This window comes from Chiloscyllium punctatum, chromosome 8, assembly GCF_047496795.1.
Source record: "Chiloscyllium punctatum isolate Juve2018m chromosome 8, sChiPun1.3, whole genome shotgun sequence".
NCBI lineage: Eukaryota > Metazoa > Chordata > Chondrichthyes > Orectolobiformes > Hemiscylliidae > Chiloscyllium > Chiloscyllium punctatum.
The window spans coordinates 109,659,638-109,674,564 of NC_092746.1; the positions used below are offsets into that span (position 1 = coordinate 109,659,638).

Consider the following 14,927-nt stretch of genomic DNA (forward strand, 5'->3'; position numbering starts at 1 on the left):
TTTATCAGCATCCTTCACCAAGCTTAGCAGGCTGGGTTTCAGTGGCAATAGTGTGTTTGAAACTTGAGTGTAGCATTGATGAGCTCAGTTGAAGCTTAGTCCAGTAGCCACAGAGTTATGATCTTCCCTCTTTTTTTTTCATTGTCTTGCATGTCCTGTTGGCAGTACTTCAACACGATCATTTTGGGACCATTGTTTTGTTAACATTTAACGTTGTCCTTCTGTTACTAGGCCTTGAGAGAAGGAAAGCGATGCATCACTGCTCATTGGTTGAACACAATTTTAAAGAAGAAGAAGATGATTCCACCTCATCGAGGGCTGCATTTTCCGGTCGCTTTCCCGCCAGGAGGCAAGCCGTGTTCACAGCACGTGAGTAACCTACCACCAGGCGACATGTGCCTTTGAGTGACTGGGATTGCTAGAACTCAAGTGGTCTCCTCATGTTTCTTGAGCAATACACGTTTAAAAAGAAGGTGGAGCGTATATATTGCACTTTCCGTGGCCTGGTGATAATGTCACTGGACTGAGAATCCAGAGCCCAGACTATAAGGTTCTGGTAATGAGGGTTTGAATCCCACGATGGCAGGTGGTAAAATCTGTGTTCGGTAAAATGTAGGCTGAAGAACTGAGCTAATGGCAACCACTGTCAATTATTATTGTACGAACTCATCTGGTTCATGAAACTTAAGGAAGGAAATCTGCTACCTTTACCTGGTCTGGGTCTACATGTGATTCCAGACTCCCAGCAGAATGGTTACCTCTTCATTGCTCTCTGGGCAATAAATAAGAACATTAAGGAGCAGGAGTAGGCCCTCTGGCCTTTTGGGCCCGCTCCACCATTCCCTAAGATTATGGCTGATCTTTTCATGGCCTCTGCTCCACTTACCCAACCTCTCACCATAACCCTTAATTCCTTTACTATTCAAAATGTTATCTATCTTGGCTTTAAAAACATTCAGTGAGGAAGCCTTAACTACTACACTGAGCAGGGAATTCCACAGATTCACAATCCTCTCTGGGTGACGAAATTCCTTCTTAATTCAGTCCTAAATCTGCCCCCCTAATTACTTTCCTGTTCTAGTTTCACCTACCAGTGGAAACCTCCTCCCTGTTTCTATCTTATCTATTCTCTTCATAATTTTATGTTTCTGTAAGATTTCCACTCATTCTTCTAAATTCCAATGAATGTAATCCCTGTCTACACTGTGTCTGTCCTCATACGCCAATCCCCTCAACTCCAGAATTGACCTGGTGAACCTCCTCTGCTCCCCCTCCAGTGCCAGTGCATCCTTCCTCAGGTAAGGAGATTAAAACTGCACGCAGTACTCTGTGTGGCCTCACCAGCACCCTATACAGCTGCAACATAATCTCCCTGCTTTTAAATTCAATCCCTTTAGCAATGAAAGATAACACTCCATTTGCCTTCCAAATTACCTGTTGCACCAGCAAACCGACCAGCCTAGCCAGCAATTCCTCCATTAACCATGAACACATTTTAAAAAAACATTTGACTTCCCACAGGATGGTGCAGCCAATGATGTGCTTCTGAAGTGTTGTCACTTGTAATGCCATAAACATGTCAACCAGTTTGTACACCGAAAACTCTAGAAAGTGAGGTATGATAACCATTAGGTCAACTCATACTTGGTAATGCTGATTTGAGGGGTCAATACATTAGGTAATATGGACTGGGACCACAGGGAAATTTCCCTCTACCCTTCCTTCCGTCATGCCTGGGGACATTTAATATTGGTTTGATCTGACCGCTTTGGCCTCTTTCAAGTCTCTCCAAAAGATGGCTGCTTGGGAAATTTTCGTCAATTTTATTAATTGTGAGCTAGAAAGAGGTGCAGTTTGTGGGTAATATGCCATGGGGTCTAGTGAGACTGAAAATTGACAGACTGTCAGAGGGGTTAAGAGTAAGTGACAAGTGGAGGTGGGGCCTAAAGAGGGAGAAGAACCTTTGGGCAGACAAAAGATCGGATAGCGGTCACCCTAGGAGAACGAATGGCTGCTAATGGGGTTGTAGCTAATGATGGGTTTTATGTAGTAGTGGGGTTTGCGGGAAGGTGATGGGGGTAGGTGCCTCAAGCCCTAATATTGTTAAATTCGACACTGAATCCGGATGGCTGTGGAGTCCCCAAACAGAAAATGAGGTGCTGTCCTTCCAGCTTGTGCTGAGCTTTGCTGGAACACTGCAGCAAACCTGGGACAGAGATGTTGGCAAGGGAGCAGGGTGGGGTATTGAAGTGGTAGGAAACTGGAAGCTCAGGGTCTTTTTGTACATTGTAGATGTTCTGTGAAGTGGTCACCCAGTCTGTGCTTCGTTTCCCCAACGTAGGGGAGACCACATCGTGAGCAGCGAATGCAGTACTCTAGATAGAGTGGGAAACAGCGAATGTTTGGTAATTCGCAGTGCAGTATAACCTACTGCACATGTTCTTATAATCGGGTTTGTTGTTGTCAGCTACTCTTGTTTGTACCGACATTCAGAACAATGGATGAGCTCAGTATTTGAGTGGATAATAAGCCGATGCATAGCATCAGTTGCCTCATTCAGTCTCTGTGACCAAGTGCCTCATGCTGATTTTTTTTTACTTTTTTTGTTTTTGTTTGAGTTAGAGTCTAATAGCATGATGACATTTAAACAGGAGATAAGAGCTAAGTGCTAAAGCTGAGTCACTGTATAAAACCTTTGTCTTTTGCATTCATAATGGATTTCCTGCTCTCTCTTCCATTGACATTACTTTTCTGACATCTTAATCATAAAATGAGGACTGAATAAGCACAGAACGATTGCATTTATCTGGCACTTGACATCACTACTGGACTTCGCGAAGATCGTCAGAGCTAAAGAAGCACTTCAGGGTAGCGTAGTTGTTGTCATGTCAGAAACATAGTGGCCAATTTGAGACCCATCAAGCTCCCTCAAACAGTATGTGATGATGACCAACAGATTTTATTTTTGCGACATTGAGGGGTAAATATTGACCAAGATGCCAGGAATAACTTTCCTTCCCTTGTTCAAAATAGCACAATGACTTCTGCATCCACCCAAGCTAGTCATGGAGATGTACAGCACAGAAACTGACCCTTTGGTCCAACTCGTCCATGCCGACCCAGATATCCTAAATTAGTATAGTCCCATTTGCCAGCATTTGGCCCATATCCGTCTAAACCCTTCCTATTCATTTACCCATCCAGATGCCTTTTAAATGTTGCAATTGTATCAGCTTCCACCACTTCCTCTGGCAGCTCATTCCATACATGCATTACCCTCTGTGTGAACAAGTTGCCCCGGTGTTCCCTTTTAAATCTTCCCTTTCTCACTTTAAACCTAATCCCTTTAGTTTTGGACTCCTGTACACTGGAGAAAAGACCTTGACTGTTTACCTTATCCATGCCCCTCATGATTTTATAAACCTCTATAAGGTCACCCCTCAGCCTCCAACGCTCCAGGGAAAACAGCCCCGGCCTAGTCAGCCTCTCCCTATAGCTCAAACCCTCCAACCCTGGCAACACCCTTAAATCCTGTGTTTAGTAACGAGGCACCTCTGACAGTGCAGTGTGCCTCAGTACTCCCCTGGATGTCAACCTGGATTTTTTTCTGAGGGCAGTGAAGTAGGGTTTGTTCCTGGAACCCTGTGATTGAAAATGAGAGAGCTACTAACTCAGTTCTTAGAAATGCTAACTTAGAAGCACTGACTTAGAAACACTAAGTTTAAAGCTGTTGCATCATTGGTAACTTGCACCTAGCTGTAAAATGATGAATTGGTTCAGTTTGATTTAAATTCAATTTAACAATGGTTAATAAAGTAGAAAATTTGCCTCTATCTTCCTCTGAAAAGTATCAGTGCTGTCACTGTGTACTTAATTTATTCTGTTATTTATACTGATTTTGAACCCTGATTTTTATCTTTTGAGGATTCATTGCATTTTACTGTCCCTTTAGACACATTGTCAGAGGAACAGCTATTACTCAAAGGTCCATTTGACAGTTTAATATTAGACAGATGGCCATAATAGAATTGAAGCACAACAGAGCCTGTGTCCAGAACTGATTTAATTATTTAAACTTTTTAAACCATTCATTTCATCCATTCTCTTTGGAAAGCAATTATAGAGGGGTCCTGAATCAGAATGCTAATGAAAGCTGTCGGTCTTGTTGAAACATTGCTTCTGACAAGTTCAGTTGGCTGATGTAATAGCTGTCTTGTGTTCAGAGGTTGGGTTGAACCCAAGAAAGATTGTGCTTTGTGCATGGCCTATTTTTGAGTGCATTAGCAATAATGATGTCCTGAGAGAGCACAAGAGAGTGTGTCATAGTTCCTCAGTATTGGGAGGACTTGTAGGGAGGTGGATGGTGGGGGAATAGACAGTAGTCATGTCCTGGGATGAGCTGTACCAGGAGTCACGTCTGTTAGCCCATGGGCCAGTTTTTGTACTGCCACTTGCATAACCTTCCAGTCCGGACCTTCCCCAACTGACAAAGCTCAACAAGCTACAGTTGCTTCATCACAATGGCCGAGGAGCTCTGTGGTTGTGGTGATCCCCCGGCTGAAGTGGGGCTGTGAAATCTGTAAAATGGGAAGTTAAGGAGCTCAAGAAGCCTCCACATGTTGCCAGTAAATCTCCAAAATAATATAAGGTAACTAGCTGGCCCTCTCCCTCGAAACATTGGGACAGAAGGAGGTCATTCAGCCTATAGAGTCGTCTTCACCTTTCAGGGAGAGTGCAGCTGACTTGATTATCCACATCTCCATTTTCCTGCCTTATCTCTGTAACTCGTGATCCCTTTACTGACAATTATGTTCCTCACAACATTTTAAATGAGCTGGTGTGTATCCAAACTTTGAAAAGCAAAGCTTTAATGGAGTATCTCAATTATTCACTAACATCCGGGGTCCATGAGCCCAACATTGGATCGTGCTTGTCAAAGGTAAGGGTAACCAAAATTAAAATTACACAAAGCGTTTCTATTGTGGCCTCACCAGCTCCCCATCGCAATAACAACGCCTGATTTTTTTTTTACTTTTGGTGCACAGTTTCACTTTGGCAACGACCAGACTAACGAATAATCATGTGAAATATCAAACCCAGAGGCAGGTTTACCAATGTATTGGACAGATCAAGAAATAAACCCTCAATTTAACTGGCGATTCCAGAATGCTGCACTTACACTATACACTGCACCGATGTTTGTCTGAGGATCAGAAAGGTTCTTTGTCTTAAGTAAGCTGGCATGATGGGAAAGGTTGGTTACCTATTTATTTGTGCTAACTTTTTCTTCACCTCTCTGCTGTCCATGGATGAAAGCTGCTTTGATGGAGCAGGTCTGGAAAAACAAACTGAACGGTTTCCTGTGACTTTGCAGATGATTTCTGTCACTGGCTTCATGGATAACGATCGAGCTGACTTGAAGCTGATGGGTTATTTAGCCGGGGCCAAGTACACGGGATACCTCTGCCGCAGCAACACTGTCCTCATCTGCAAAGAGTAAGTTCTTGATTGTTAATGTGAAATGGCGGTGATTGTTAGTGAAGGGTACTGTTTGTCACCGCAATAGAAAAAGACATTGGCTTTCACCAGCTTAACTCTGATGTGCTGTCTGCCAAGTTTTTTTTAGTATTTCATTGGCTTGTAATGTGTTTGGTTGAGTGCACCTTTAAAATGACGGCAAGCAATTTTGTACAGAATCCTTTTACGGAGCGTATCAAGGTCATATGGAGTGAATTATTACAGTTTCGTGCCTGAAGGTCTGGTACTCTTGAGAGCAATGATGGTCAACTGCTTTCTTGAGTGAAATAATTGGTAGTCAAAGGTACATTTGCTGTAATTATGGTTCATCATGATTCCCTGTCTTTTTTTCCAAAGACTACCTGTCATAACTTTCAAGTGTTTGTGGGCTGGAGCAGTTGAGGAGTGGGTGAAGAGAGTGCAGGGAGTTAATGGGAGACAACTCTAAGTGGCAGTGATAGAGCTAATGTGGCAGAATGCAATTCGGTTGGAATGCTAAACTAAAAATACTTCTTGCTTAAGGTTTTATTGAATGGGTGCAGCACAGGATTAGGCCATTTGGCCCATTATGCTTATGTTAATCCTTTTGAATAACCAATCCAAATGGACGCACACAATTTCACTTAACCTTCAGCATTGCAAAGTTTATTTTTCCTCCATCAGGTATTTAACATCTTAAAAGTTGCAATTCGATCTGCTCCGGCAACCCTTTCAGGCTTTACAGATTTTAACTCTTCCGGGTCATAACTCTTTATCTTACTTTTCTTCTTCTTGTCCCTCCTTTTTTTTTAATATCTGTGACCTCTGGTGACCAACCATCTTGATATTGTAAAGACTGCGTTTTTGAAAATATCACAATGAAATCTTCTTTTGACATTCTCTGACCTGCTGAAATTATAATGTGGGGGTACCGGTGTTGGACTGAGGTGGACAAAGTTTAAAAATCACATAACACCAGGTTATAGCCCAACAGCTTTAATTGGAAGTACAAGCCTTTGGAGCGCTGCTCCTATATCAGTTAGCTAGTCTATAGGATCTGTTGGACTATAGCCAAGTGTTGTGTGATTTTTATTTTTAACTCTGCTTGAATTAGAATCACTTCCACAGTCTCTCTAACTGAAGTCCCACTTGCTCGGATGTTTGGATCTCAGTAAGAGGATTTGCTGGTGCTGGTGGTGAGCGTGTGTCTTTGACTGATTTATGCTGGACACTTTGCTCGTGCAAGCCATTGTTCCGAGCTTGTTTTGATGGTAAATTTGATTCAACGTTGAACATTTTCTTTTGATCTGTGCTAGCCGAGAATGTTTTTGTAACGGGCTTCAGTCTTTAGTCACTTGATGCTTTGTCAAGTTCTAAACTGAAAGGCATTTGATTCTATTTGTACAGAATTTTAAAATCGGTGGGGGGGCGCGGAAGTAAGCAAACAGGACCTTTACTTAAGATAAATGGCACAGAGGTGGGGCATTTCAGCCCAACCAGTCCATATTAATGTTCATGCTGCATTCTGGCTTCTATCTTTACTCATCTGAGTTTATCATTTATTATTCTCTGTTCCCTTCCTTCTCTGTATGCTTGCCTGGCTTCCCCATAAATACATCTATACAATTCGTTTCAACCTTCATGTTGTATTGAACTCCACATCCTTATCATTCTTTGGTGAAACGTTTTCTTCTGTTATTATCTCAGCTGATGGTAATACTGGCCAAGTCCGATCCCTGAATGAAAACTGGCTTGATAGATAATGAGTTTAATTTTTTGTGATTTGTTAGTCATTGAATCTATTCATACAAAATTGGCAGTATTCTTCCACAAAAGAACAATGAGTTTATTACTGGAATAATATGTTTATAACTGGAACAAACAGTTCAAAATAATACTAAGGTAAACTGCAAAACAAAGTTTTAACCTTTTTTTTTCCTAGCAACATCCTTTATAGATTCTCAGTCCCTGCAAAATGTCACTCCTATCTTAATCCTTCGATTTATTAGATTCGATTCAATTTGATTCCCTACAGTGTGGAGACAGGCCATTCGGCCCAACAAGTATACACCAACCCTCAGAGTAACCCACCCAGACCCATTTCTCTCTGACAGTAACACCTAACACTATGGGCAATTTAGAATGGCTAATTTGCCTAGCGTGCACATCTTTGGACTGTGGGAGGAAACCCATGCAGACACTGGGTGAATGTGCAAACTCCACACAGATAGTCACCTGAGTCACCCAGGTCCCTGACGCTGTGAGGCAGCAGTGCTAACCAATGAGCCACCATGCCGTCCTCTTACTTTACTGACTTACTGGTTTTGATGGCCTTGAAATCTTTATTCGTTTCTTGTGGCCTCCACTTTTTTCCCCCAGTTTTGGCAGCTTAAAAACCACGACACACACTGTTACAGATAAACTCTTTCAAGTTTGAGGTTTTGTAGCTTGGCTTGCACGTACTACCTTTCTGTACTGAAACTTGCATCTTCTGAACTAAACTCCAATCCATCAGCGCCTTACTGGCTTTCTGTCCATATCAAAGCTTCAGCTTCATCAATGAATGCCACAAGTATCCTGTTGGAGACCATTCAAATCACATGCCTTCTTGAAATGATTTGATTAGTTAACTCTTCAAAACACTTTTTGAACTTTTAAAACAAAGTTAGCTTATCTCTACTTAAAAATCCAAATTACAGTAATATGTTACACATTTTCTTATTCCTGAGTTCTCAATTTAGGTTTGTTGATGACCATCCATTCCTATATAAACGGTTTGGTCAGATGGCCAACTCAATGTCAGATGGAATTTAACCCAGATAAATGTGAGGAGGAATGGGACATGGGAGTACTCAATGAATGGCAAGACACTTGGAAGCTCAAAGGAACAGAGAGATCTTGGAGTGCTTGTCCACTGATCCCTGAAGATGACAGAACAGGTTAATTGGGTAATTAAAAAGGCTGTGGTTAGTACTGTTGCCTCACAGCGCCAGGGACCTGGGTTCGATTCCAGCTTCGGGTGACCGTCTGTGTGGAGTTTGTACGTTCTCCCTGTGTCTGCGTGGGTTTCCTCCGGGTGCTCCAGTTTCCTCCCACAGTCCAAAGATATGCAGGTTAGGTGAATTGGCCGTGCTAAATTGCCCACAGTGTTCAGGGACGTGTAGGTTAGGTGCATTAGTCGGGTAAATGTAGAGTAGTAGGAGAATGTGTCTGGGTGGGTTACTGTTCTGAGGGTCAGTGTGGACTTGTTGGGTTGAAGGGCCTGTTTCTGCACTGTAGGGATTCTATGATTCATATGGGATGCTGACCTTTATAAGTGGTGGGCATAGATTATAAGAACAGGGTGGTCATGTTGGAGCTATGCAGGACTTTGGTTAGACTATAACTGGAGTACTATTTGCAGTTCGGGTCACGGCCTCACTATGGGAAGGATGTGATTCCACTAGAAGGTGTGCAAGTCAACCAAGCCTTCAACAGAGGAGTAGCTCATAAGGAGTGTCTTGTAACAGTGATTTGGTGAGACAATACCAGAGCTTTAGTCCCAGGCATCTGTTTGTGCAGCCACAGTGGGTTCTGAAGGAGGATCGTTGGACTGGAAATGTTAACTCTGCTTTCTCTCCACAGATGCTGCCAGACCTGCTGAGTTTTTCCAGCAGTTACTGTTCCTGATTTTCAGCACCCACAGTTCAATGATTTTAGTTTAGCTATTAAACTCAAAGGTGCGCAAGAGGCCAGAATTGCAGGAAAGCTGAGGTCGTGAACAGTTGAGAGGCTGTAGGAGCTGACAGAAGTAAGGAGCAGTGAGGCCCTGGAGACAGTTTCTTGGGCAGTATTGGCCAGTGAGCACAGGCAACTAGTAAGCAGGTTTCTGTGGTTAGGAACTAGCTCGTGACTACAAGCAGTCTGAACAGGGCTTACTGCAATTAGGATTTGCAACTTTTTTGCGAATCTGGTCCACAACTGTTCTGTCTCTAGGACAGGGGCGACACTTGATGGTGTTGTATTTTGCACCATTATTACAGCTACCGTTCTGTGCAGCTTTAGAAAAGAATAGCATACTGTGAAGACAAATGTCAGGGCAAGACAGAGCGCTTCAAGAATGGTGAATGGTTGGAATCATTTTTCTGCATTTAGTGCTGACCTTGATGCACAAGCACAGAACCTCTGCATTTTGTAGTGAAGGATCCCAGTCCCTTGTGTTAGAGCATCATATGTTCACAATTATTGGTGATAATAAACTGGCAAGTGGGGGACATAAGCTAATGGGACACAGGATATGGATGTATGTTTTAGTTGGAAAATAGGATAAGTACCACAGTTGATTTTGCATTCAAGCTGTATATAACGCCTGGGGTTAATTCAGTGACACTCCATTGCATTCTCCTTCTAAACGATAAAGATCTTTGTTTCTAAAGATATCAGTTGCTGTCTGCCATGGATTGCTCGCAAGCAGAACTGCCAACTGTTCAAGACCATCTGCTGTCTCACTAACGGATAAGCAGCCGGTCTGCAATATTTCTTACAAATTGCTACTGTTGTGAATGACTTTATGATTACCTTTTGTACTGTAGCCGCACAAATGCATACCACGCAAGATTCACTAAGTGACTTTAGGCTTCATTAACACTTGGCTCAGAGGCTTGTTTAGAGTTACCTTGCCTGCAAATTAACACAAAGTTTTTAAAAATTGCTGGGAAAGTGTCCTAGTTAGGAGAATTACAATACGTGAGAGTTGTACAGCATGGAAACAGACCCCTCGGTCTGACTTGTCTGCGTTGACCAGACATCCCAATCTGACTTGGGCCACATGCTGGCAAATGAGCCTATATCCCTCTAAACCTTTCCTATTCATGTACCTAGCCTTTTAAATGTTGTAATTATATCAACCTCCAGCACCTCCTTTCACTCATCCTATGCATGCACCCCACACAGTATGAAAACGTTACCCCTCGAGTCCTGTTTAAATCTTTTTTCCTGTAGCCATAAGCCTATGCCCCCTACCCTTGGGAAATGATCTTTTGCCCAAAACGTCGATTCTCCTGCTCCTCGGATGCTGCCTGACCTGCTGTGCATTTCTAGCACCACTCTAATCTAGACTCTGATCTCCAGCATCTGCAGTCCTCCCTTTCGCCTAGAAGACCTTTGCTGTTCACCTTATCTGTGCTCCTTATGATTTTACTAGATAAAGTGATCTCTGACAATGCAATAGCTGGCGCAAACCAATTACATGCATGCAGGCAACGGTAAGAAGGTCAAGTTGCCTGTTATATGAAACAGTATTAGAAAAGTTATTTATTTTCAAAAGCAAACCAGCTCACTGTAGTGTGGTGCACTTACTTCTGTTGTGCAAGCAAGAGCAATAGATACCACACCAAGGTATTGCCTGGGATGTAGTATCTCAGCTATGAAGAGAGGCTGGAGTACATCAAGGTGTATAAGATAATAAGGAGTATGGACAGTGTAAACCGAAAGCAGCTAGTCCCCTTAGTCAAAAGGTCCGTAACAAGGGAGTAAGGTGGTGGGGGTCTGGGATGCACTGCCTGCAAGGGTAGCGGAGGTGGAAAAGTTCACAAACTTTAAAAAGTACTTGATGAGCGCTTGAAATGCTATATCATTCAAGGCGCTGAGCCCAGTGTGAGACAGTGGGACTCGTGAGGATTGTAGTGTATTTTGGGTGGTACAGCCTCGATGGGTTGAAGGCTCTCTACTGCATAATTCTATGATCTGATCCCTGAAAATTTCTTAATCAGATTCTTATTCATAATTATTGAGGAAGTTCTCATGTGAGGAAATTCGCCTAGGTATGAGCTGTACGGTCTGGATATGACACCACCTTGCAGTTGTCAGATCTTTCTAGTGTTTTGGCTCTGCCATTGGTAAGGACAGTAGCTTCCTAATCCTGAAGGACACTGGTGAACAAGCTGAATTTGTTTTCAATGATTATCGGACAACTTTACAAAAAATATTGAAATCATAAAATGACTGTTGCCCCCAAATTTCTCCAAAATGTCATGTAATAGACACTGTTGAGAATTCATTTTCAGTAAGTCTGCCATTGCATGTTGGTAACGTGGAGTCAGTGTTTAACGTTTTACAAAGAACGAATTATGCTAAAGTACTGACTCAGTGAGTTGTGGAGTGGGAGGATGAAGATTGTGGTGGGACAGGGTACAGTATGGTGAGATTTCCTCTTGGTGTTTGATTTGAAAGTGAACTGACTCTACTTTCCCGGTGGCTTGTCTTGAGAACAGACCGTGTGGATTGAAATATGAGAAGGCGAAGGAGTGGAGGATACCATGTGTGAACGCTCAGTGGCTCTGTGACATTCTCCTCGGGAACTTCGATGCATTGCGACAGATTCAGCACAGTCGCTACACAGTGTTCAACCTCCAGGACCCTCTTGCCCCCAGTCCACAACTGGTTTCAAACCTTTTAGGTATCGTATGTGAAATTTTTAGCTGCCAAATTCATCTGGTTTTTGTGGAATGGCAAAAGATGAGAGGTTCATCTGGATCCTTCAGCCAAGTTGAAACCCGAGCTGGTTGCCATGTTGAATTTTCACCATCACTCGTAGAATAGTGCAGCACAGGAACAGACCCTCCAGCCCACAATGTTGTGCCGAACATGATGCCAAGTTAAACTAATCTCTTCTGCCTGCCCTTGGTCCATAATCCCTCCATTTCTTGCATATTCATGTGCTTATCTAAAAGCTCCCCCCACCGCCGCCAAAACCCCGTATCTGCCTCCTGAATAAAGTCCGAGTGGACTTATCTTGCCATTCTTCAGCTAGACATCCTCACCAGTTCGTAAGCTTCTTCAACATTTTGAACCCTGACCCCTCTCTCTCTCTCTCTCTCTCTCTCTCTGTTCCAAGTTCCATTTTTCATAGTTTTGTTGTAGCCCGTTTTGACAAAGCTCAGTTTCTTAATGGAAGCAGTAGATTGGCCATGTTAAATTGCCCATAGTAAGGGGTAGATGCAGATGTAGATATAGGGGTATGGGTGGGTTACGCTTCGGTGGGGCGGTGTGGACTTGTTGGGCCGAAGGGCCTGTTTCCACACTGTAAGTAATCTAATCTAATCAGCTACTCCTATTTCAGACAAAATTAAACAAAACCCTAAATTCAAAAAGCAGCGCTCTAGTAATGTGCTATCATCCTTTGTGCCAAAGCTATCCTAAATTTAAAGGTAGTTAAATATCTGTAAGGTGCCATTCTTATTTTTGAAAAGGTGGTTAAGTTATCCATCCTTCCTGTAAAAATATTAATGGAGAACAGAGAATAGAACAGAACAAAACTAGGTAAATGCATCTGACTCTCTTCCCTTTCTGTGCCTCTCATAATTTTGTAGACTTGTAAATGGAGTCCCTCGGTCTCTGAATTTCCAGTGAAAACGATGAGTTTATCCAACCTCTCCTACATTACTAAAACCCTCCAGACCAAGCGACATCCTGGTAAACCTTCTCTGCACCCTCTTCAAAGCATCCACGTCCTTCTGCTAATGTGGCAACCAGAACTGCACGCAATAGTTTCTGTGGCATTTGTATCATTGGTAGATAAAGATTTGGTTAAATTCTGTTCATTTTTGTTTCCAGCTGCTTGGCGGATGCCACTGAAGATCTCTCCGGAGCTGTTGATGGTATGACCATGTTTAATTACCCTCTGTCTCAAGTGTTGACTGCTACTATGTAGTTTTTACCCCCTTTTTCACCCTCTCCTGAATTTTGTCCTTTTTCCCCACATTAAGTCTAAAAGCCATGCGTGTAGACTTGTGGGAGATTGAGTAGATTTGCTTTAATCAAACCAAAGCAGGTTTATTATTTCAATGCAAATGATGTACATCAAAATACCTTGGCTAAAGAAAGCATTTACATTTATCTTAAGAGGATATGGTAGCATAGTGGTAAAAATTGCCCAAATGATCCAGAGGCCCAGGCAATGCACTGGGGCATGGACTCGAGTCCCACCATGGTAGCTGGTGGAATTTAAATTCAGTGTCTGAGAAATGATATTGAGGGACTGCAAAGAAGGATTACCAAACCGATTCCTGGGATGGCAGGACTGACATATTGGGAAGAGACTGAATCGGTTAGGCTTGTATTTACCAGAGTTGAGAAGATCGGGGGATATACCTCATAGAAGCGTAAGAAATTCTGACAGGGTGGAAGGATTTTCCTGACTACTGCAGAATCCAGAACCCGGGGTTCAGAGTCTTAACGCTCAACGATGGGCCTTTTTAGGGCTGAGATGAGGAGGAATTTCTTCGCCCAGAGATTGGTGAGCCTGTGGAGTTCTCTGACACAGGAAACTGTTGAGACAGTTTTGCTGTCATCAGCAACCAGCCCCACTCTCGACCTTCGAATCAAGAGAGGGGCATTATTGAAAGAGCTGAAGATGTTTCAGCTGAGGACCCTTTCCTGGTGCCTGACTGTAGCCACCATTATATCCCTCTCTGCTACTTTGGGCTTCAGTCTGCAGTGTGTTTCCCCCAGTTCCCATTGGCTGCAGTTTTTCAGAGCACCCCGATGCCGCAATCTCATCCAAGGCAGCTTCACTGTCAAGAGCAATTACTCTCGCCTCAGTTTTTCTTGTCTGTTTTTATACCCAGGCTGCAGAATCATGAGCCAAGTAACCCTTGCATAACCTGAACTGAATGCCAGTGAGCAGCTTTGTGTCAAGCATATGATAGCTTTTGGCGATGTTTCTGGGAGGTGTTAGCATTCCACACCAATTCCCTGCTCCAATAGTGCCTACAGCCAGCATCTTTAATTGCGCTGTTCCTTGATGAATTAAGACGGGGTGTGGCTAAGTCAGGGCTTATTGCCCAGCCATAATTCCCCTGAAAGCAGTTGAGAGTCAGCCCGTTGCTGTGGAACTGGAGTCACATGTAGGCCAGACTAGACGAGTTTGGCAGATTTCCTTCCCTAAATGATATTAGTGAACCAGATGGATATATTTTTTTCCTGATCATTGTCAGCAGTTTCATGGACATCATTAGAACTCCAGATTTTTAAAAATTGAATTCAGATTCCATCATCTGCCAAGGCAGGATTTCTGCATTGAGAGTCTTGCAATAATGCCATTAGGCCATCACCTCCCCTATAAACTGAGGCAATAGTAAATGAAAGTGAAGACTGCGGATGTTGGAATTCTGGAAGTAAGGCAGAAAGTGCTGGAAAACTTCAACAGGTCTGGCACATCGATGGGGAGAAAACTTTAATGTTTTGAGTCACAACAATATGGAGTAAATTGCATTGTACATTGGTAACTTGTAGTTGAGTTAGCAAGTTGATAAACTTCACTTAGAAATTCCTTCCCAGACAGCATTGTGGGTCTACCCATAGTGGTTCAGATTTCTTCTTGAGGGTAACCAGGGATGGGCAATAAGTGCTGGCCAACTGGTGATGCCCACATCTCTCTCAGGAATGGAGCT

The 14,927-nt window shown here is 43.0% G+C and overlaps 1 protein-coding gene across 1 annotated transcript in view; it reads left to right on the forward strand.

Annotated features, from left to right (window-relative positions):
- Positions 1–14,927, forward strand: part of paxip1 (PAX interacting (with transcription-activation domain) protein 1) — a 119,094-nt gene that overhangs the window by 84,707 nt on the left and 19,460 nt on the right. The window contains exons 10-13 of the mRNA XM_072576229.1: positions 232–369; positions 5,375–5,496; positions 11,748–11,932; positions 13,090–13,133. Of these exons, the coding sequence (XP_072432330.1) occupies positions 232–369; positions 5,375–5,496; positions 11,748–11,932; positions 13,090–13,133 (489 nt within the window). The remainder of the gene's footprint in view (positions 1–231; positions 370–5,374; positions 5,497–11,747; positions 11,933–13,089; positions 13,134–14,927) is intronic.